General features: G+C 39.1%; 1 protein-coding gene across 6 annotated transcripts in view; it reads right to left on the bottom strand.

The window, feature by feature from the left end:
• Positions 1-1,393: 1,393 nt before the first annotated feature.
• NEK11 (NIMA related kinase 11) overlaps positions 1,394-23,024 on the bottom strand; it is a 106,924-nt gene continuing 85,293 nt past the window's right edge. For 4 of the 6 annotated variants that reach the window (XM_080581745.1, XM_080581743.1, XM_080581744.1 and 1 more), the window contains 3 exons: positions 19,422-19,517; positions 8,464-8,566; positions 1,394-2,421 (listed from right to left, as the gene is read on the bottom strand). In XM_080581745.1, the coding sequence (XP_080437871.1) occupies positions 2,217-2,421; positions 8,464-8,566; positions 19,422-19,517 (404 nt within the window). In that variant the 3' untranslated portion in view covers positions 1,394-2,216. Of the gene's footprint in view, positions 2,422-8,463; positions 8,567-19,420; positions 19,518-23,024 lie in introns of all 6 variants that reach the window. The other 2 variants (XM_080581747.1, XM_080581748.1) reach the window with 2 other exon arrangements.

Below are 23,024 nucleotides of genomic sequence, written 5' to 3'. Positions count from 1 at the left end.
TAATTGTCATATGATTGACAGGGAAAAAACAAATAAACAAAAACAACACCAAAACCTAAACACAGCTTGAAGCATATAACCAGTAAAGCAGTAACCTCCAGATTCTCACATAATTTGAAGGTCATATCCTGCAGGGAGAATAAAGCAACTGAGTAACCGTAAAAGATGCTATGATTCCTTCCTTGTGTGCAACAAGCAAATGTACTGCTCATCAGAGAGCAACCACTTCCCCGAGGGTAATCTGCATGGCTAAACCATGCTTTCCAGGCTTTAAAGGTTGCCCTTTAATGATCTCCCTGGTGCCTGACTGCTCTAGAGAGCTCGACCCATTCCTGTGCAGTTTTTTTTTCTTGCATGCTCCAGGAAAAAGTCTGATGAGGTATTGCTCATTAATAAATAGCAACTGATTACTTACAGAGTTTGTTTTTTGATTTTTTTTTGATAAATTGGTCTGAATCATAGCCAGAGGTAAATGCAATAGCCAAGGCTGTATCTCACTGAGATTATTCCCACCATATGCCACTTACTTTTTGCTTTTTGAACTGATTAGTCCCTGGAATAGCCAAGCACTCGTCTTCTTTTTTTAAGTGTCCTTAAATGACATTGTGTGTAAAAAACATGGAACCAAGTACACAGACACAACACTGAGAAGGACAAAAACTGAAGCCTGACTGAGAATCTGCGCTTCAGACTGCCTCTCCTGTGGGATCTGAACCACCACATGGAATTAAAATAAGTCTCCCTATCTCAGTGAACGTCATGTTGGATTTCAGCCTCCAGTTTGTTACACCATGTACTCCCAACAGAAGCTGAAGTCAGATGTGTCAGGATCTTCCGTTACTTTGGTTGGAAGTGTAGTGCCACATCTTCCTTAGCTGGGCATGTCCTTTGATTCTGCTGCTTGGGTTGCTGCTGAGATAGATTAAGGTGACTACTTGCCTTTCCCTTTGAGTCTTTTAAAACATGTCAAAAAGATGGATCAGTACTACTGCTTAATTTACTATCAATCCCACTATCCTTAGTTGTAGCCCTAGTCAAGCAGCAACATTTTTTGATATTTACATTATGAATTTACATTCATTTATTTGATTCAGTCCCTGAGTACTTGAAGAGTTGTGGCACAAAAGCAGAAAAAAAAGGTAATGGCTAGATGCCTGAAATAAACTTGGTCCACAATTCACTTGAGATTCTTCTATGTCATACCAATTTATTTTCTGTTAGAGTTTTACGTAGATGGATGAAGGAGCTCAGAATGCAGAATAAAGAAGGAACAGGGAGAAGGAAATAATCAGGTATCAGAGCATGATATATACTTGAAATCAGCAAACGTATGATGCATATGAAGAAAGGAATATAAATGCTATGAAAAACAAACAAAAAACCAATGTCCACGTACAAGCCAAAAAAATTGTTTATTGTTTGTTAAAAGTTTATTGTTCCATCTGTGTACAGTGAATTTGATCTAAAACTCTCAGAATCCACAATAAGGATTCCTAGCTACCACAGTCATCTACAGCTCAGGCCTCGTGTCTCTGTCTATATACACATAAACATATATGATGATGTGGCCAAACACCTTTCTGTCTCTATGCATATACACACCTATCTCTATGTAGATGAATATGCATATATGTATATAATTATACATGCACGCTTGTATCTGTACAGTTCCTTTGGAAAGCACATGGATTAAATTCAGTCTTTTGAACAATGAATGATCAGACAATTTCTGGCTGAGCAGCCCAATGCATAGATATGTGTGTTCAAGGGTAAGTCTGCCAAAGTACAAAAAAGATGTGCTTAAATGCCATGACGACCGGTTAGCACAGGAATCAACAGCAGCTGGAGTCTAATCCTGCACCATTTCCATCACAGGCAGCTTCACCAGTGACTGAGTGCAGGATTAAGCCTGGCCAGTGCCCAGGAGAACAGCTTTCTTAATGCTCTTAGTGGTGAAAAGGGGATGTTGACAACTGTGAATCCCCCGCTCCACTGCCACTAACTGGTTTTCTTCCTGCCCCTGCAAATGATACCATATTTACCCATTTCTCACTGTACAGACTGGACTCCCCAAGAGTTTGCCCACCTATTTGTGTACTGAATTACCCTCAGTAGTTTCCTCCAAATACCTCTAGGATTTGCTTGCTGGCCTGAAGAAGGCAGCTCGCCACTTTTAGTCCTCCTTTCTGCTTCCCGCACTGTTACTGACAAACATTTTACAGCTGAAGGCGTGCTTCCGAATCCTGTAGCTGCTCCTCAAAGTAGAGAAGCTGATCCACCTCAAAGCAATCACTTGCTCTAGAAACCATTTTCTCCAGGTATCTCCTGATCTCCTCCTCACTGGCTTTTTGCTGTCTTGCTTGCTTCAGATAGGTGTACACTTTCTCAAATACCTCTGCTCCCAGCTTCTGGATGGCAGATCTAAGAATAAATATTACACAAAGGTCAAGTCAAAGTTATCTCAATTATATATTAATACAAGCAATTGCTATAACTTTTTTTTTTTTTAAATGTTGTGGCTACTTTTGATTAAAATCTTATAAGGATACACCTTATTTGTCTGACAGTACAAGAATTTCAAATTTCCTCTGCATTTTCTCTATGGCGGTGTTATACAAATAGCCCAGGAGTAAAAACCTGGCCATAGTAAGTCATGGGACATGCAGACATCATCACTGCTAAAAACCAAAACCATTTTCACACCAAATCTGTCAGTGTTTTATCCACAGCAAGTCCAGTATACACCCATACATTATTGCCTCTGTATTTCAACAAAACCAAGAGAAGCAACCCTATTCAGCCATAAACCAGCAGCCTTTCATGAGAACAAACACATTTCAGAATTCATTGCTTTATTTTAGCTTCTATCTAATAACAAGGAAACTGTTGTACCAGATCAGCATGAGCTAACTGACTTTTCTATCTTTTCCTACAGCACTATCCTTTTATCAGTAGACAGGTCTGTAATTCAGTGACAAAGAGTACACTCACAGGAACTTAATGTTGATTTATAAAGATTCAGTTGAAAACTGCAAGACAATGAACAGAACTTGTTTTTCTAAAGGCAAACATCTTTAAATTCATATGTCACAAGCCCTGAGTAATGTAAAACATTCCAATCAGTGTTGGGTTCATAATATTTTGATGAAAATAACGGAGTAATTTTCCTTCAGCATATCAGAAAGTCTCTTTGCATAAGTCTGCCACAGGAACTGTGTTCTCTTCCCTGTTTAAACAAACCTGCTTTGTCACAAGCACACCAAGCCAGTTTTCCTCCAGTTTCCTGCTGGATCTCAATGGTGCCAATCCATACAATGTCCACGGCAGGACTGGGACCCTGAATGGCATCAAGCAAGAGGGTTTGATGGCAAGCGTGCTGTGCAGTGCTATACAGACCTTATGGTGCTTATCTGGAAGAATTTATGGAATATAGCGGGTGAGAGAATTTTGGGGTGAAGGGATTTCAAAAACAGCTCAAGTGTGATTTATCAAAGAAATTCAAGGGTGTGAGCCAATTACTGGATGCAATGGTACCACAATGCAGTGTAATGCTGACACACAAATGGCATGGCTGGCTGTGCAGCCTTATCCCTGTTTTTTTCTTTTACTGATTTTTTGTGTTAGGACAGTTGAGATTTGATTTTCTTTTAGTGTCGAACTTGCAAGTTCCAGAGGTAATGATGCCCTTCACTTAGTCAGGAAGTGAGTTGGACTAACTGGGATCTCCTTACGGAGACATCAGCAATTTGTATTGAAAAACATCTTGTTTTGGTTAGGTAAAGTTCTGGTAAGCAGCCTTTCCTCCCACCAGCATTTTGCTAGAGTTTCAAGAGCATTTGGGTGGTGCAATCATTTCTTTTTCAGGAAATCTATTGTGGCATGGAGACCTCTTCAGTAAAGCTTCTTAGTGTAGCTAACAATGTTTCTCTGAAAAATGACTCTTACCTACAAAAAAAAACCAAAACAAACAAACAAAAAAAACCCTGATGATATCTGTGATTCTAATGCTGTAGTGCACTTTTCAAGGATTAAACATACTGTGTCTCTAGCATGTGAAAACATTTGATCCCTTACCACTTTGCTTCATGGAAATTCTTTTAGACAAAAAGGAATTACTAGGAAATTCGCTGTATAGTTTTATAACATTTCAGCCTGAATGTTTGTGCTTATGTTCCCTTTCCACTGACTTCCTGTTACATGCTGTTTTCTATAATTTTAGACTATGATAAACTGGGAAGATGGACCCCAGAGTTGTCCCAGGATGGGACCTGTCACGTTTATCACCCCAGCAGTGAGCTACCTAGTATTTATAAGGGATTAGCAAGGCTCCTGAAAAATCCTAACATTAAGAACAGTAGGACCCGCAGCTGATAAAATATACCCAATACATTTTCTTTCCTGAAAGAGAGCCTTGACGGCTGCTCTGATCTCACAAGGAGGAAGCACTTCTCCTCACATCCCGCCTGCTGTCACTGTTTTGCAGCTTGGTCATACCCAGCTGTGGTTCACCTTTTGTCTATACACTATATATACGTCCTGCTGGCTCCTGACAGGTCGGGAACTGGCAGCAGAGGCAGCTGAGACCCAGTGTAAGAAGCCATGGGGCTGGGCTGGACACTCCACAAGTTCAAATGTGACTCAGTCCTGCTTCCCATAACTAGAAACTGACTTTTTTTTTTTTCTTTTTTTTTTTTTTTTTCTCCCAGTATTTCTGTCTAGGGAAAAACACAAACTGCTGAAAGTGATCAATTGCCAGAGTCTGGCAACCTAAGGATTAGATTAGTACAGAAAGCTAAATAGAGATTTGTTTGTCAAATAATGTACATTTCTTCATCAAACCTCAACATAAATATTATATTTCTCTTCAATGGTTAAAAATCAATACCTGAGAAGCTACCTTGAAACAACTACTGCTTCATTAGTGCCTTTACTGACCCCCTTCCCTCCCTCCTAAACAAATACATTTTTTGTCAGTCCTTTCTATTTAAAAATGAAAAATTAAGCAAACACATACCTTGGGAGTATTTCTTTGGTTAATAAAAGTGACCTGCAGACTGGAATCTTTTCAGTTTAGCTTGGCAGAACATGCAAATTAGCTAATCCGTATAATTGCTGATACAATAAAATTAGGGAAAAAGTATTCATAGGTTGAAAATTAAGGGGTAGGTAACAAAAATTATAACCTCCTTTTACAAAAGAACACATCAGACTCTATTTGGGTTTGAAAGCTGCATTAATGTGAGTCCGCTACCACATAATACATTTTCTGTGACGGGGACAGAAAAGCAGAAGCTAAGACAGTAAATTTTAAAGTGACATTACTGACTGAATCTTTTAGTATACCAGTGGGGGGTAGAGGTGTGACTTCCTAGAAAGCAAGGTTTGTCCATTACAGCCCTGATCCTGTGCTAGTGGTTATTTTTCCATCCATGTTAAGACCTACAGAGGCATAATTAGGGATTTTTTGCTACCCTTCTATTCATAGTTCCTATTTCACAGAAGGTGTGGAACACCTGCATTTACACTTCTGAAATAACTAAAAGCCTTACTTCTGAATGCATTGTGAGAACCAGTACAGAGATCCCATGTTTTCTGATTATCTGGTATTTACTGTTGTTATAGCTCACACACCTACAAACTCACTATTTTCCCCTCAAAATGAGCCATGATCCCTTTCTCAGTGCAGCTACACAAGCTAAGGGGATACTCGACATCTGGGGTTGCATTACTCAGACAAGTTTTGTTGGCCAGAACCCCATCCCACACTGTCCTAAATTGCTTTTCACTATGCCGAAATCAAAGCAGTTACATCAAACTCAGTTACATCAACTCATCCAAGGAGCTGGTCCAGGATGGTAAGTTACTACGTGCTTAAATGTGGTATCTCAGATATCTCCTCAGGTATCTCCTTGTGCAAACGAGCTCATGAGCAGCTTTTGTGTTGCTTCACTGAGTCACAAAGACATACATATACCAAGGGATTCTTTGCTGGCATTTGAGCCCTGCAGTTCCTAACTTTCAGGCACCTCATTCATGCAATAGCATTCACAGCTCTCTGGCTGAACCCTAAGCTCCCCGTACAATGCAGACACCCCAGAAAAGTATCCATGCAAAACATCAGCCCACCACAACTGAAGAAAGGGAAATGTCAAATCTGATGCCTGTCTGGCTTTAGTAAAGTTTGGAAGCACCTCTTCCCATGCAGGACTTGCAGCAATTCGACATGATCACATAGGCACCCACTTGTTCCCTTTTATCCCTGGTTAGAGGTTTCACCCAGAGACCTAGAAACCTGGCAGTAGAAGTACCATAATCACCAGGGGTACTGGGGAAATAAGGACTCTCCTTCACCCTCATTTTGATTTGTATAAAAGTAGGTGGGCCAGAAAAGAATGAGGAAGGATAACTCTGGACAGGCTGAGAACCAGGGACAACACTGGAGGTGTGTGCAAATGTTATTTGCATGAAACAGTCCCTGGATAAAACAGTGCAAGCAGCCCTTGGAGTCTTTCAGTCCTTGGGACTGAAATCCAGGTTACCACGTGTACGCGAGTGCCCTGTGTGTCTGCTTTCTCACTGCAAATGGCAAGAAATTCAACAACTTCCCTCACTCCTCCTGTCTGCAGAGGGCAGCCCTAATGCTCCAGGCAGAGGTGGAACAGGGCTGGGGAGTTCCATAGCGTGGAGGCACGCTCTGACCACCTGCCTACTGGCTGGATAGCAGATATTGCCAGACTCCACACTGTCATCCCTGGAAGCCGTGCTTTGGAATAAAAAGCCTCATGCTGCCAGCTTCTGTTCAGCACAAAACCTATGCCTAGAGAAAATTAACTAGAACAAGGCTCAAAGGCCACACAGGCAGACAGATATCTGATTTGTGGCTAATGATATGGTTTTGGCATGAGATTAGCAGTTGGTTCTATCAAGGATAAGGTGCTTCTGAGCATGTGAGAAGCAGTATCAATATCAGCTAAATCATAGGTACTTAGTGCTTTGACTCACTGCCAGTGTTAGAGGGGAGCTGAATAGGAGCCTTCAGAACCGCAATTTTGTACTCAGGGTGTCTAACTGTGCCTAAAAATGTGCCAAGTCATTTAGTAGATCTGGGCTCAAGTGAATTTATCAGGATATCTGGTGATTTCCTACACATCAGTGCAAAATTACTAAAATTTGGCAATATAATGTTGTGTTCTCAACAGGCTGATGAAGTTGTAAATCTTTCCCTGGGTGAACAAAGAATTTTCTATTATCCCACGGGCCTTTATTTTGACTATACTGCTACTAGCTATGTATTAATGTTTCTTTTCTGGTCTGGAGATCAATTACAATACACCTACCTTTATGCAGCACCGATAAAAGCCACAAAACAAGATTAATGCTTGAGTTTGCACTCTTCCATGTGCGTTAGCAGCTGGGTTAATATCTCTCAACAGCTTGTCATTGCCTGCCTTAAAGGATAACTGTGACACAAATTAGCAGCTAAGGGGGTTTTCAGCTTCTCACTTGAGAATGTCATTCAGCATGATAGCAACTATCATTTAAAACTGTTCTGCTCTCCCTCTTCCATCCCCAGAGGGAAGGAGCACTTTTCACAGAGCGTTTTCACTAGTGCTTCAGGGAGTGGTGGTGTGGGTTATTCCTGGGAGCATGGAGGCTCGACAGTTGCTGAGCCACCACATTCTGCACAAGTCACAACTGAGCACACCAGAGAGATACCATGGAAGTCCCCCTGGATCAGACATCAGCAATAACATACCATCTCTCCTATAGCAGACGACTAACATGCAGCTCCTAAGTCAACCACAGTAAAATTATTTGTTTATAAATCCTCACAGCTACCTCAATATCAACCTTAAAAAAAATAAGCTTTCTGGACATGGAATATCTGTCCAAGTGGGCATTCATTTATCCTTTCAGATGTTGTTTGCATCCTACTCTGACAAGCATATTGTAAAGTAGGAGGCAAATCTATTGTGATTAGGGCTCATGGGCCATAAAAGCCTGTGCGGAGATCTTTGAAATAATAATTTCAGAAGACTTCACTAAATTCTCCGTAAGTCAAATGTACTCTCATGGAGTCCAGCAGCACTATTTAGGATTCCCACCAATACATCCTATTCTGATTTGTCCCTGAACATGCTTTCTAAACATTCATTTATTAATCTTATATTTCTATTTACAACAGAGTGCAATCTTGCCACTTTGCAGCTAAACATTAGCAACATGAACCTTGGTGAAAATGATTGTTATATTTATCTCCTGAAATAACTTTCTGAAAAACAATCAGGAAATTACATCTTTCATCTCATACAAAATACTGTTTTCTAACTGTACTAGAAAATCTTAAGAGCATCTGCTACAGCATCTCGTGGTTCAGTAAATAGGTTTAACTCAATTACAACACAAAAGGTCCTTGTTCTCTCAAGTTATCTTCTCTTCATTCAGTATATTGACATTACTGACTGAATCACTACAGCTTCTCTGGAACTTGAAAGAAACTGTCCTGGGTTCAAAACTTCATTTGCTGCAAAGATTGTTGGTTGCTCTGTAAAGACCCCTGGAGACTTGCAAATAGAGGTGCATTATAAGCTCCATGATTTATTTTTTAGGAATTTACTTCTAAAGGTAGGGCACTTTCTAGTTGTAGCTGACATATATTTGCTCTTTGGAATGTGGCAGGTATAGCAAAGTCTAAGAAAAGTGCATATTAAAATTAAAAAAAAAAAAGGAAAGAATTATTATATAAAAAGGTAGTAAAATAAAATCTGAATTGTTAAGATTAGCCCCTACCTTCCACCTTCAAGCCTCAATGGACTTTGACTTTCATCGTATTACTGCTGAATGAAAATTTCTTCACTTGAAGGCACAATGATAATTTTCATAATTCATCCTTAATTACTTCATAATTCCTGAATTAAAGCATCTTAATTTGATTGCAAACAAAACTCTCTGATGTCCTACTTCAAAGACTTGCAAAATCTAAAGCATATTTAGGACATGTTTTCCCATGAGATAAGAAGAATCTTATTATTTAAAGCTGCAGACACAGCTGAAGAAATATCAACAATAATATTCTCCATGCATTTCATTTTCTGAGATAAATGAATTTGTAAAATAGTAATTGAAGTTGACACCAGCTCTTGGAAGAACTGTGAATTAGAATTTAGAGCTGTTAGTTGAATACTAACTACTGAAATCAGAATAAAGTTTGTGAGAAGGGGAAATTGGTTTTTGCTTTGTACTTTATGCACAATACCTAAGCCAAAACCCCCAAGAAACTTACCCCATGAATTAATTTACACTGAGCATTTAAATCTTCATTGAATATGAATGACTGAACAAGTGGAATACTATCATAGGCCAATCACTTAGGGATAAAACTTTTCTTCTGGGAGGAACTGGTGGAAATTATAGGCCAAATCCTCACTGATCTAAAATAGACTTCATGACTCAGTGGGAGATAGCAGGAATTTCAGCAGAGTATTTCTCTCTCTCTGGAGCTGTGTGCCTAATCAATTTCCCACAGGAAAAAAAAACAACAACAACAAGACAATACACAACAACACATGGTGTCTTACATTTCTCTGAAAAAAAGGCTTTGATTTTTCAGTGAAACAAGAAGCAAAAAAAAGTAAATTTCATGATGAATAAAGAAGTACTCTATGAGCCTATTCAAACTGTTTCAGCATTTCCCATTTTCCTTGCCAATCCTGTTCTCAGTGGGTAAATATACAAAATTATCTTAAACAATATCCTGTTTTTCACCAGCATCACAACATCCAAAGAGTCTCTGGCAGAGCCACACAAGTCAATTAGTACTTCATACTAGAGAGAAAAGAAGAAGAATTTCCAACAATGGACAACAGACCTATGATTTTCAGAAAGGCCTTGGAAGGTTTATGCATTCAACTTCCTCTAGCTCTCCATCAGGACAAGACAAGCTCTGTAAAGCTATTGAGATATTTAAAGAGGCAGATAGAGGTCTAGTCCCTTTTTTCCCCTCACAAATAATAAATATATGACGCCTAAGCACTTTTCAAAACAGGACCCTGGTTATTTCTCTGTCTCAAATCTCTTGGAAAATCAAATAATACTGCATCTAACTGCCTGGAAATATGTCTTGTAAAAGACTAATGAAGATTTCTATCAACACTTACAGAAACACAGGAATCATAATGTAGTATCTAAAATACTTGTTTCACCTAGTAGACTCACAGAGCCAAAACCCAAACTTGCTCTGAAACATTACCAAACCAGAGTAATTACTTCTTCTCTTCAGGATCAAAATCATACTTCTGCAGAAAAAATGTTAATGAAGATGCATGTGTTACCTTACAACTAAGAGCTAGGTTAGGTGTTTTAAGTCTTAGTATCCTCTGTTTTTGTAATAACTTTTGTCCGTGTCTGGTTAATGATTCCACTGCAAATGGTTTGGTATCTCTACACTCTGAAGGCCCACAGCTCAGGAAAACAAGACGCTCAGCAGGGAGCTTCACTGAAGAAGGAGATGGACCTGTGAAAATGCCACCCCTGTGGCTGCTGTACCCTTAGAAGTGGCGGCTGCTTCCTTTGGAGCCATGAGAAATGTGGTGTTTCGGGTCTGCTAACCTCTCTTTCACATGGGATGGTTTGCACATTGCCCAGCCCTCTGCTGTTTTACCCTGTGAGCTATTTTTTGTTATACCAGCTCTGCATTGCTCACCTCCTTCCACATGGAAATATGAGATTTATACCTTAACGACTCACAGATGTATAAGAAAGAAATCATTGTATGATGACTGAGTAAAAAAATGGTTAAGGAAAGAAGGAAATGGACTGATTTTTCTTCCATATAATTACACTACTGCAGTTGCAAGCAGATGAGGACAAAAACAATACAGGAAACAGTAAACATCAGCAGTCCTAGCAACGGTTTGCTGAAAGCCCTTTGTGTATTCACTACCTGTATTACTTCCAAGGGCCTCTGTGAACCTTCCAAGGTCACTGTGCTGCATCTAGCAAACACTGCCAAGATTCTGCAAGTGTTTCTATATTGAAAACAGACTATATAATTAACGTCACATGAGATCATTCTCGCATTTGGAAACTATTGACGAAATCAAGGCACTACAAAACAGAACAGCTCAATCTATGTATTATGTATGCACAGCATGAGAAACTAGGGAAATCATGCTTTTTGTGCAAAACAAAAAGGTGTGGTAGTATAATTGTAATGTTTTGAGTGTTTGGGGATACTTGACATTTTAAAATGAATGAGTCTATACTTATAATTACGTGTTTTATAACTGGAATACAATTTTCAGACTGGATGAAAACTCTCTACTGCTAAACCAATTATGACATTACTCTCCACTTAAAAAAAATCCTTAGAAATAGGATAACAGGATACAGGATAACAGAAACAGGATAACAGAATGGCTCATGGATTTATGAAATGCAGCTCAGTAAAGAAGCTGAAAAAGTCTGGTTCCAAGTTTAAAAAAAAAAGTCTGTATCCAAGTAAATTCACAAAATCTTACACATTTCAAGGGTTGGACCTGAGGCTCAATAACAGGCAAGCGGAGCACCAGGATGAGCATCCCGGTACATCACAGTTTAATTGTACCCTTTTGTATATCAGCTAATAGATCCTCTACCAAGTTCATTCTCTTTATGTATTCAAAGTGAATCACACCAAATGTAAAGCTGCTAAGAACAGCTGAAGTGATGGCAATGGCAGCTGGCATGCTCTTTCCATCCCCAGTTGTAGGATGGAAAGGAGCAGTATAAGCTTCTCAAAGAATAATCTATGACTCTCAAGAAATGAAAGTACCGGCAAAAGCACAGTGAATGGTCACCCACCCTAACTTTATACACTTACCTTAGTTGGCTACCACCTTAGGCACCAGCATGACAGAAATGAAATTTATTTTCCAAGGAAATTCAGAATAGGAGCTTACAACATATGTCTTGAACTATCCTGTGTCTTTCCACACAGAGAGCCCAGAGAAGTTTGCAGGCTCCCAGGAAAGGTTTCTAAAACTGGGCGCTGTGAATATCCTCCTTTGTGGCTACTCTGTTCAATGCCTGATTAAGCCAGGCAGTTGAATATTTGCATAACTTTAAGCATCTGTTGTCTTTCTGAAGACAAAGGACTACTTGTGTTTAATATTATGCACATTCTGAATTACTTTGCTGAACTGGGACTTCAGTCTTTGGCACCTCTACTAGGACAACAAATGAAGAAACTAAACATTTGTGGCCAGTTTTATGACATGTAGCAAATAGGGCTACAAAAATGGTGAAGGGTCTAGAGGGGAAGAAGTGTGAGGAGTGGCTGAAGTCACTTGGTTTGTTCGGCCCACAGAAGACGAGACTGAGTGGAGGCCCCATGGTGGCCTACTGCTCATGAGGGAGTGGAGGGGAAGGCACTGAGCTCTTCTCTCTGGTGACAGTGACAGGATCAGAAGGAATGGTGACAGGGGAGGGCCAGGCTGGATGTTAGGAAAAGGCTCTTCATCCAGATGGTAGTCGGGCCCTGGAACAGGGTGGTCATGGTACCGAGCCTGCTGGAGTTCAAGAAGCATTTGGACAACACTCTCAGATATATGGTCTGATTTTTGGGTGGTTCTTTGTGGCCCCAGGAGTTGGACTTGATGATCCTGGTGAGTCCCTTCAAAGTTGGGATATTCTGTGATTCTATGATTCTAAATAACCTAGTATTGATTTAATTTACGCTACAAGGCTGAAGGTTTTGTACTGGAGACAACTTCAGAGAAGCCAACACACGTCCTATTCTACAGACTGGGTAAAAATTCCAAGACCATTTGCATTAGTGACCTGCAACTTCAAAATGTAATCCCATTTTCCAAAATCAGGCTGGAGAGATACATACACATTATCTCCAAAAGCAAACAAAAATAATGGTAAAAACACACTGTTCTTGCCAAATACTTGTCAGTAGCATCTGTTCAGTTCCTACATTGCCCATAGCTGGCAGGGCTGCACATTACAATCTATATAATCAGTACATCCCCATCTAACAAATTATGAATCACTTGCAATTTTCGCTTAGCTCAGATGCATTGGAGAACCAGCACAACTTTTGCTTCATCCCTCTTTTCCTTCCAACAGACACCTCCAGGATGAAACCTTCTTGAGAATAATAGGAGGTCCTAAAACTGAACAGCCACTAAAACTGAAGGCAAACAATGATAATACTCTGGGCATGTGGGATGAGTGCTCTTGACTGTTTTAAAGACGATATCATTTCCAACTTAACAATACAGAACTTCCCGTTACAGCACAGAAACACACATTCAACCTGCATGTGTGAAACCTGAGGCTTGCTAATTATTTTGCCATTGCTCTCTGTGTGATTCTGCGGGCATTAGGCAGAAAAGGAGACGCCACTAGTAATGAACTATTTCTAGAGAAAATTGGATCTAATCAAATATTTTGATTTATTTCTTGTATGGAAGCTAGGCAAAGTCTAAATGAACATAATGGATTTTCCAAGATTTACACAATTTCACTTCTCTCCAGACCTACCACTCTAATCTTGAAGATGTAATTTGATGCAACTGGATACCAGGCATCACACTGTTCCAGATGTGAGGATAAAATGCTATGTGCATGCAGACTGAATAAGAACCCAGAGAGTATCCTAGGGGAGTCCTGGAGATTAGGACCCTACCAGGCCCTAAACACTTAAGAGATGGAGACTGGTCTTTGAACTAGGTTTGAGGTGTGAGAAAACCTGTGGCAAGGATGATGGATATGAAACTAATATGTTGTCTTAGCCCATGGAAAGCAAAAAGCTACTATTATGCTATAAGCTGTCTTGGGATCACCACACAGAAATTACTACCAGAAAATGGAGTGTTGAACAGAGTAGCTGAAGTGTGTATAAGAGGAAATCTCATGCTCAAAAACATTACAGGATCAATATCCTCCAGAATAATATCCTCTACCTGGCTGCAAAAATCAGCCGTAGCTCAGCCAATGACAATACCAAATTTGTCTCTTGCCTGCAGGAAAACATCTTAGACCTCATGCTTATTTACATCATGATTCCTTCAACATGTCAGTCAATAGCAATCAAGGTCTCTGTGATTTTTTAATTTTAGTCTAAAACCCCAATTAACTTTTCTGTATTTACTGCATTTTGCCTCACCTAAAGATGTCTTCAGTGATGTCAATAACAAAACCAGTTTCAGTAGGCTAAGAGTTGGTCCTGATGAAGGTCCACCCAACACCTAATAAAACACTAAATCAAATAGTTTTTTTACAGCAATACTTCAAAAATATGTGGAAATAAATGTACACAAAGTCTTCTATGCTTTAGGCATTTTAGGACTACTGATCTTACAGAATATCCACTGCCTATTCAATCACTTCAGTATGACCTTTCTTTCTGAATTTTTAAGATGAATGCCACATTTGATGTCAATGTCACAAGCAAAAGAAGGATATATGCATACAGCTCATGAGTCTAAGCCAGTAGTGTTATAAGCATTCACAGGAATAGAATAAAAATATCACTAAATGCCTTTTCTCTATGACTTCTGAAAGACAACTTTACTTACACTCAGCGGGTGATGATGAAGCCTTTTGCCTGATCATGGTATGCTGCTGTGTATAAGACTTCAGGGACTGACAAAGAGGTGCTTACTGCTGTGCTAAAGGATTTTAATTTACTTAAAAATTGGGGCATAAAAGACTTTTCCTTTTACTGGCATGCATTTTATTGAATTCTAAATTGCATATTAAAGTTCACTGCTATTAAAATGACTCATTGTATGTATTCATGGATACCTTCACAAAGGAGCACAAAGTATGCTGTACTAACAGTTTTTTTTCTGCATTTTCTACATTTTTATTTCTTTTCATATTTTCAGGACAGAGAGAACAAGACATAAATTCTATTCTATAGATATTCAATTATGCAAAAAACCAGACTTTGTGAAACACAAATTCTCATTTTACAAAGCCCAAGAAATGAATTTTTACTACAGTGATGAGAAGGTTTCAAAGGGATGCCTCCACCCACTGGACACTTGGGAAACAAACTCCCTTAATAAAGGGAGGTGAAACTGTGAATATAATCACTGTACCAAAACTTGAATAAGGCTTTTTCTTTTCCACAGATTTCTGCACACACTTGTCTAATTGCTCACCATCTCTTTTCCATTTTAGATCATGAAACCCTGCAGTCAGATCTCAAGCATGCATCGTAAGACTTTCCACAGAGCTGTGAAGAGCCATCTGAGGTGGTCACATACTTGGAAAGAAGTAAGACACAGCAAGATGAAAAGAAGCAGAAAAGCTTTTTTAGTTACACATCTAAATGTTCTGGGTCTGTCTCTTCTTATGCAGATTTTGACCTCTTTAGCCTCTTCTAAGCTACAACAGCTATCAGTGCTGTTAGTTCATAACTGAAGAAAGCATTTGGTTTTGTCCACCAAGCTTTTCAGACAGTGGCAGAATGCAAGCCAGTGTTTGCTACAACTCCTCTAGGCTTTCCCTAGGGACAAAGCCAATCTTTCATGCAATTAGTGCTAACAAAGCTTCTGATATCGTGTAAAGAAGGCTTTGCCAAGCTTTATGGACCTCAATAGAAAAAAAAAAAAGGAAAAAAAAATAAAAAAAAAAGAAAATGAAGAAAGGGATAGGTGGTATAACAATTTGATCTGATGGAAAAAAATGCTTGGATTCAGGAGTTGTTTCTGAAGAACAGTGTGGCTCTCTTCTGATATGTATTGTTGTAAATTCTCTGTAGGGGAGCATCAGTGGAACTGCCACTAATTTTTCCTCATTTATCTCTCTGGTGAAGACAATATGGCTCTACATAGCATGTGAGAGTATAGCTTATTAGACTGCAGCATGCAATACTGTCAGGAATAGGAACCACCATGAAAATGAGATGGTGGCCAGGACAGAAAATACTCCTCCTGTTTCCTGCATCTAACGAGATTCCTAAGCCTAAAAACCCAATATGAGGGATATGAGTCACAGAACTCTGATTTATATACTTGGCTGACTTCCCACCATTAGCAGGCAAAGCTGTGAAGGAACATAATAGGAAAAAGCTCAGATAACCTTTGCAGGAGCTAGTTCAGAAAACTGAGATTTCTCATCAACACTGTAGAAGATCCTAATACTGAAATTGTTAGCACTGAGGTAGAAATTTTTGCTGAGAGAATGAACTACACTTGAAAGATAAAGGTAAATTTCTGCTGCTATAAACTTTATAATGAATACTGATACCAATTATAACAAGCTAGAAATTATTGTCACCGGAGTAGGTGATTTTATCATAACTTTTACAGCGAGGACAGAAATTCAAAATGTTGGAACAGGGTGTGCAATAGGGATTGGAAAAAAAATGTCACAGGAAACATTCAGGGACTTTAGTGAAGGAAGCTGGTGACTGTATCATAAACACTGTCAGGCTGTCTATAGGTTAAGCCTTGAGCAACTTTTTATTTAAAATAGGAGATGAAGGACACCTACCTACCTTATTCAAGAATATCAGTGGCTTCCTTCTACACTCGTGTAAAGGCTTTTAGCACAACTTCCTGATACCTTCTCACACGAATATATGTATGAAGCCCTGCACAAGAATACACTAGAAGCTACCCAAACTGGCACTCTGAAATCCAGCAATTCTCTGCACTGTCAAAGAACACATTCAGTGCAACACACTGCAATGACTCAAGCAATGAGCACATCACACCTTGTCAGGAGAATGTCCTGCTGCAGCTGTTTGCAAGCCCACATCATTCACGTGTCAAAAATAGTTAAAGGCCCATTTGCTGTTAAACCTTACGTTCATTTTACATGAATCTACCATTTTATCAGAGCTAATGAAAGAGCTTTTTTTTCATTAATGTTATTTGTAATATTTAGGTATAATGACTACTTTCTGAGCTATTCATGATGGAAAGAAGAGTTTCCCTCATCACAATCTATTGTTTTTGGCACCAATCCCAAACTTTTATATTTCTATTTCTGCACTTCCACATTGTTTCCACTGCTCTTCTCCATTTCCTTGCAAGAACTCCAGCTACTCATTTCCTGTGAAACAACAACAAAAAAACATATTCTCTCTTTCATTAGAAGATGTCAACTCAAGACCCCAAAATAAGTCCACGGTTTCCTGAGTGAAACTGAATAGCACAAGTCTAAATTATTTAAGCCTTCCCTAAGTGGCCCTGCTGTGCAGATGAAGTACAACACATCATGTGAAGTTTGCTGAGGAATGAACAGAGCACCTAAGGCTACATGCATCATCCTGCAGTCAAATGTACTTGCTTCTTACCACTAAAAAATCCTCCACTGTGCTCTAAATGCAGTTTGGCCATGTGTGAGAATTTGCAAAGATCTTCTTGTGTATGTGTGTGCTAGGTACTGTGCTCACTCACTTGTTCCTTAATACTCTAACTTCCAAGCAATTAACATGCTAGCTCACCTTTAGATATTTAGATATCTAGATATTCAGATATCACACGATCATATTACATCTAGAAGAAAGAACAATAACCTGAGTAGATATTTTGATAGACTTCTTTAAACTAGCTACTATAGTTCACAAGAGGAGGTCTGCAGTCTTATTTTCAAAAAAAAAACAACAAAAAACCACCAAGCAAAACCAAAACGTTCTCCCTTCTCCCCTTGCCCCTCTCTTCCTCCCTTCCTCCACCCCCCAAGTTTTTAATAAATTAAATTTTAAAATGGTTCACAGATATGGCTCACAGAAACAGTCTGCCAGATGTTCTCAAGATGCCAGCTGGGTGGGCATTTTGGCCCACAGACCCAGCTGACTGTTCTCATTCAGGAATTAAATGACTAGGAAAGTGTTCCAAAACTGTGAGGTCTTAATGCATTAAATGTGAATTACTGAAGCTAATCAGCCTTTTCATTAGCATATGACTGTTTTATAAGTTATGCTGAGGCATGTCATTTCCAAAGGATCGTACAACAGCACTCCCAATTTTTTCATTATGTAACTGCTGTTACATGCTGATCCTATCAGAACCAAGAAACTGTGAAAACCAAGAAACAGCACTGAAAAATAGACTTTGATAGAAGTAATTTAATCATACCCGAGCCCTAAAGATGATGACCATGAAGTTCAAATGGTTAAGGTTTATCCTATAACTGTGAGAACACAAGGTGAAGGCTGGAAGACAGGTGGGCATTTTGACTAAAAAAACTCACCTTGCAACTAGCTGGTGCAACATGTGTTTGTTTTTTTTTTTTTAATTTTAAAAGTACTTTCCAAGAAAAGAGAATGGAAAGGAATCAGGCTGGCAGACTGTGAAGCCTGCTGACTGGTTTCACAGTAAAGACTAAGCCATGAAGTGAAACACTAGGGACAGCTGCTTCTTGAAATGCCATAAAACTGAAAACCTTCTACCTGGAGTAAATCTGATTGGTATTTCTCTTCAATACATGGCGCATTTTGCACTGTAATGTATTTTACACAGTGATTGCCATCCATGCTGTTACAGTTGCATTAATTTTCTTTAGTGGACTCACTTAAAAAATAACCACCAGCATTAACTGTTTGGACTCACTTGTATTCTGACAACATGCACCAGATAACTGACACTGCCCACCCACACAACAGAGAACTGCCCTTTTTTAAAAAAAAGCTTACAATCTGAAATCAGTTGAATGTTGCAACACTGCAAAGAAAATCTGAGTCCAGAAATAATGCATAGCATTATGATTATCAGATCAGTATCTAAATTAGTGTAATAAATCTTGGAAGGCCAGAAATTACTGACAATTTACTGGAAGATGCTCAAGATATATTAACCAGTACATTATAGAAAGGAAGCATGGATCTTTGTTTTACTGAGACACTGAAATCTTTATTAATAAAGTTTGGGCTTTAATGATGATGAAAGCAATCAGACAAAGAGTTTCAAAGGTAGCTGCACATGTAACTTCCCTTGTCTCATTTGAAAATCAAAGGCAACAGCAGTCACATTTGGTTTTAAACAGCATATCATCATGGAAAACAAACCTTAGCCTTTCCATGCAAGAATGAAGTGTGGGTGGGGGAGCAAACATGATGGGAACATGGAGATCAGCAACTGATTTATGTACATGAGTTGAGCTAATAAAGAAAGAGAAGTTCAGAATGATCTAGACAGCAGTGAAGACATACTGGAAAGGATGACATAGTTGTGCAGATTACAAGAAAATAATCAGAAGTGACAGTCAACCTTCAACCTCTGTTGAGGCAAGTACGCATCTGGTTTGGAAAGAATAGCTTAGCATCCACTTCATGTTGTTGCAGGAACTTTTTTTTTTTTTGGGGGGGGGGTTGGGGTGGGGGGCAGCACGTGGTTTTATTTAGTGTGTTCTGCTGTTTTTCAAATCCCCCCTCTTTCCCTAGATATTGGTAACACAAAAATATGTTACTTACTCCCTCATGCGTTTCAGTTTGGTCTCAGCCATAGTGCTGTTGAGAGCTCTGAATCCCTGGGAGGTCCCTGGAGCCACTCTGGTGACAGTTCCCGAGCCTACAAATCAATGCAGACACACAACCTTATTCACCTTCATCCCCTGAGTACTACTGCATAGTCAAGGGCAGTCGGGAGGAGGAAGACTATTCCTGTTCCTCAAAAGGTGCCACATTAATTAAAGATGAATTAGATTATTAAATGCCTATTAAAAACAATTCCTTTCTTAGGGACATGTAGATTTATAGCTCAAAGGCAACAAAACTGTAATGTGAATTTTCCTGCTGTGTAGCATACAGAGAATTACATTACAACAGAAAAGACAGTTACCCAAGGAAATGCTGGCACAGATAAATATTCAACAAAGTGAAGTTGACTAGGACAATATTTATTTTTCTCCATTGTTCTTTCCCTTATTTGTAAGAGTAAGAACCTTCTTCCTAACAGGCAAGTCTCTCCTTCGGCTTGCTTAAAATGTAAAATGACAGTATTTTACCAATCAGAGAGTAAACTGACTTATGATATCACTTTTCCTTTCAGATGAAGGTAGTCCTTAAATCCTTTATATATATATATACACAAACATACATACATACATGTATATGTAAATACAAATTTTTATACATATGAGGAATATGAGAAATATATATATGCATATCCGCCCCCCACACACACTTTCTGTTCCTTCTGTTCACTTCACTTGCCTTGTTGGTTGTTGCAATATTTAATGACCTAATAGTCATAGAAGACCATGGTTTTCATCTACAGGAACCCAGATCTGCACAGTCACAGAGGACTATCAGGGTTGTCAGATCAAATATCCTGCAATTTTATGCCACCACTGCATCACACAAACCTCTGCCTAACCTGACCAATACTTCAGGTTCAAGTTAGTGATTTATTTATTTATTGCCCCTACTGCCTCCACTGGAAGACAATTTCAGAGCCTCACTGTGACCTGCTGGCTAAAATCTGTCCTCTAACTTCAAGCCAAAATTTATTTACTGGCCAGCTTGTGCTCATTTTTCTCCTGTGTTAATCCTTTTCTTTGACTTACTCAGTTCTTCCCTTCCCTTTAAATACTCCTTTAATTTATTTGCGTTTGGAAAAATAAAGATCCTGCTTTCAGCTTTCACTTTCCTACAGCTTTTTTTTGTTTGTTTGTTTTTTTGTTTTTTTTTCCTTGCAGATTATTTGGTATTAGGATTCCACTTCCCAAAAGAGGAGAATGTATATCATGGTGGAACTCATCCTGTGCAAATGTGCAAGCTGTGGCACACAGCTTCCAAGCTCTGAACAGACAGAGCAGGGTTCTGCATAGGGTATGAATAAGCCAAAAGTCACACGAACAAGTTAACGCAATGCCTGGTCAACATGGACACACCCTTCCCTCCTGGCACGGGTTTTTAGCTTGGAGTCCACTGGGTTTTAGCTTGAATTTCATTAACATTGATCATGTACAGCCAGAAGGAGCTTGCAGCTACCTTTCCGCTATAAGCAGTGTAGACACCCCCAGAGAGTACTGAACGCTTCTCGTGAATGCATAATCATAACCTTCCCAGGAGTTAAGCTCCTATGTCTGACATGGTTATAGATCCCGACCATAGAAATTTGAACACTGAGAGTAAACTTTCTGTCCTGAAGGACCCGACTGAATCCCTCACAGTGAGCATCTGCTGGATTTAGAGCTTTACAAGTGAACACAGGAAGCAGGCATGGAGAGAGACTACAGAAGAAATGGATTCCTGACTCCATTGTCTAGCTACGGAAAAAAATGTTTGAATTTTTAAAATATTTTCTTAACTTCTCTGACCACTTAATGGCTAATAATTAGCTGGTATTACAATTGAGGTATAGTTAACATAGTTTATAAGATCAAAAATGACAAGCTCAGTTCTTATGAGCAGCCAATAACTTAACACATCATAAATATATATATATTTCCCGATGATTTACTCTAATACCACACATGCATATCCATATATTTTAATGTGGTCTTTAAGCATTCAATTACTTTAGCAGCACTGAAGAACTCAGATATCCACAGAGTGACGCTGAAGAAGCTTCAAGTACTGCAAAGCAATGTTCATGACTTACCAGGTGTCTCACTCCTCTTTGAGTTGGTAGAGAAATAGGGTCCAGATGTGAGGATTTATGCTTTGATATCATTGTCAGACTTCAAAAGCAATAAAAAAAGTTTTGCCCTGAGCACCAGTGGTCTAAGGAAAATATAATTTTTGCATTCTTTCAAGACAGAGTATATTTAATAACAGACTCCACCTAAATTCTGGTATTACTATTATTACAGGATATTTCATTGTGGTAAGAGCTCAGCATACTCTTTCGGCTTAGTGGGTTCAGCCTATTTATTGCTACAATACTTTATCTCCCTCTCCTATGACATTTCATTATTAAAGACATCCTTCTTGTTTGTTTGGTTTTTTTTTTTCTTTTTTTTTTTTCTGGGATTCCAGGCTAAATAATTCTTACTTTGTCTACTCTCCACATGGCAGTTGGCCAAGCAAAACCTCCTCTCTAAATACAAAGTAATATCTATCTTTCTCTCCATTAAATATGATCTTCTGGGTACTGTGAAGTAGCTGCAAGGGCTACAGATTGTAGGATGCTGCAAAGCTGTGGTTAGTCATAAAAAATGAGTTCTCAGTGAAAACCACTAAGAGCTTTTCACATTGTTGCTATGAAAAACATCAAAACTTTTCCTAGAATGATTCATAACCCACAGCAACTTCTAAATCACAGGCATTTTCTTAGAAGAATTTACTTGATTAATAACATATTTTGCACCCAGCTTTCAGCAGTTTGCCTACCCATACACCAACACAGAACATGTAACTATGCTTCTTCAAAAAGTGGCCAAGAAACTATTTGCATTTTTAAGCAATTTATCATTCTTAATTCGTTAAACAAAATCAAACAAAACAACAAGAAAATTGATATTTTAAAACCAAGTACTGGCACTTTCTAAGTATGTTTAGAAGATGAATACTCTCCCAGTCTTTAGCCTAATACAAGGCCACAGAAAAACATAGGGCAAAATTGTCCTCTTGGGTCACAGAGCACCAGTTTCAAGGCTTTCACTGCATCCTTCCCACTTTGTCTAAGGGAAGAAAGATGAAAGGTTCTGTAGGGAAAGAAATACTGTGTCTCACAATTATTCATAGATACAGTTACAAAGGATGATTATGATTAGCCAATGAGACTTCTATACATTATGTCCCAAAGGAATTCCTACCTACATTTCTGCTAAAAACCCAATTGTCCTGGTTTCAGTTACGACAGAGTTAATTTTCCTCCTAGTAGCTGGTAGGGTGCTATGGTTTGGATTAGGATGAGAAGAGCGCTGATAACATGCTGATGTTTTAATTGTTGCAGAGCAGTGTTTACACCAAGCCAAGGACTTTTCGGCTTCTCGCTCTGTCCTGCCAGCGAGCAGGCTGGGGGTGCAGCAGGAGCTGGGAGGGGACAGACCCAGGACAGCTGACCCAAACTGGCCAAAGGGGTATTCCATACCATCTGACGTCATGCTAAACAATATATAGGGGTGGC

This window comes from Anser brachyrhynchus (assembly GCF_964034855.1).
Source record: "Anser brachyrhynchus genome assembly, chromosome: 2".
Classification (NCBI taxonomy): domain Eukaryota; kingdom Metazoa; phylum Chordata; class Aves; order Anseriformes; family Anatidae; genus Anser; species Anser brachyrhynchus.
This window is presented reverse-complemented; position numbering and strand designations above follow the sequence as displayed.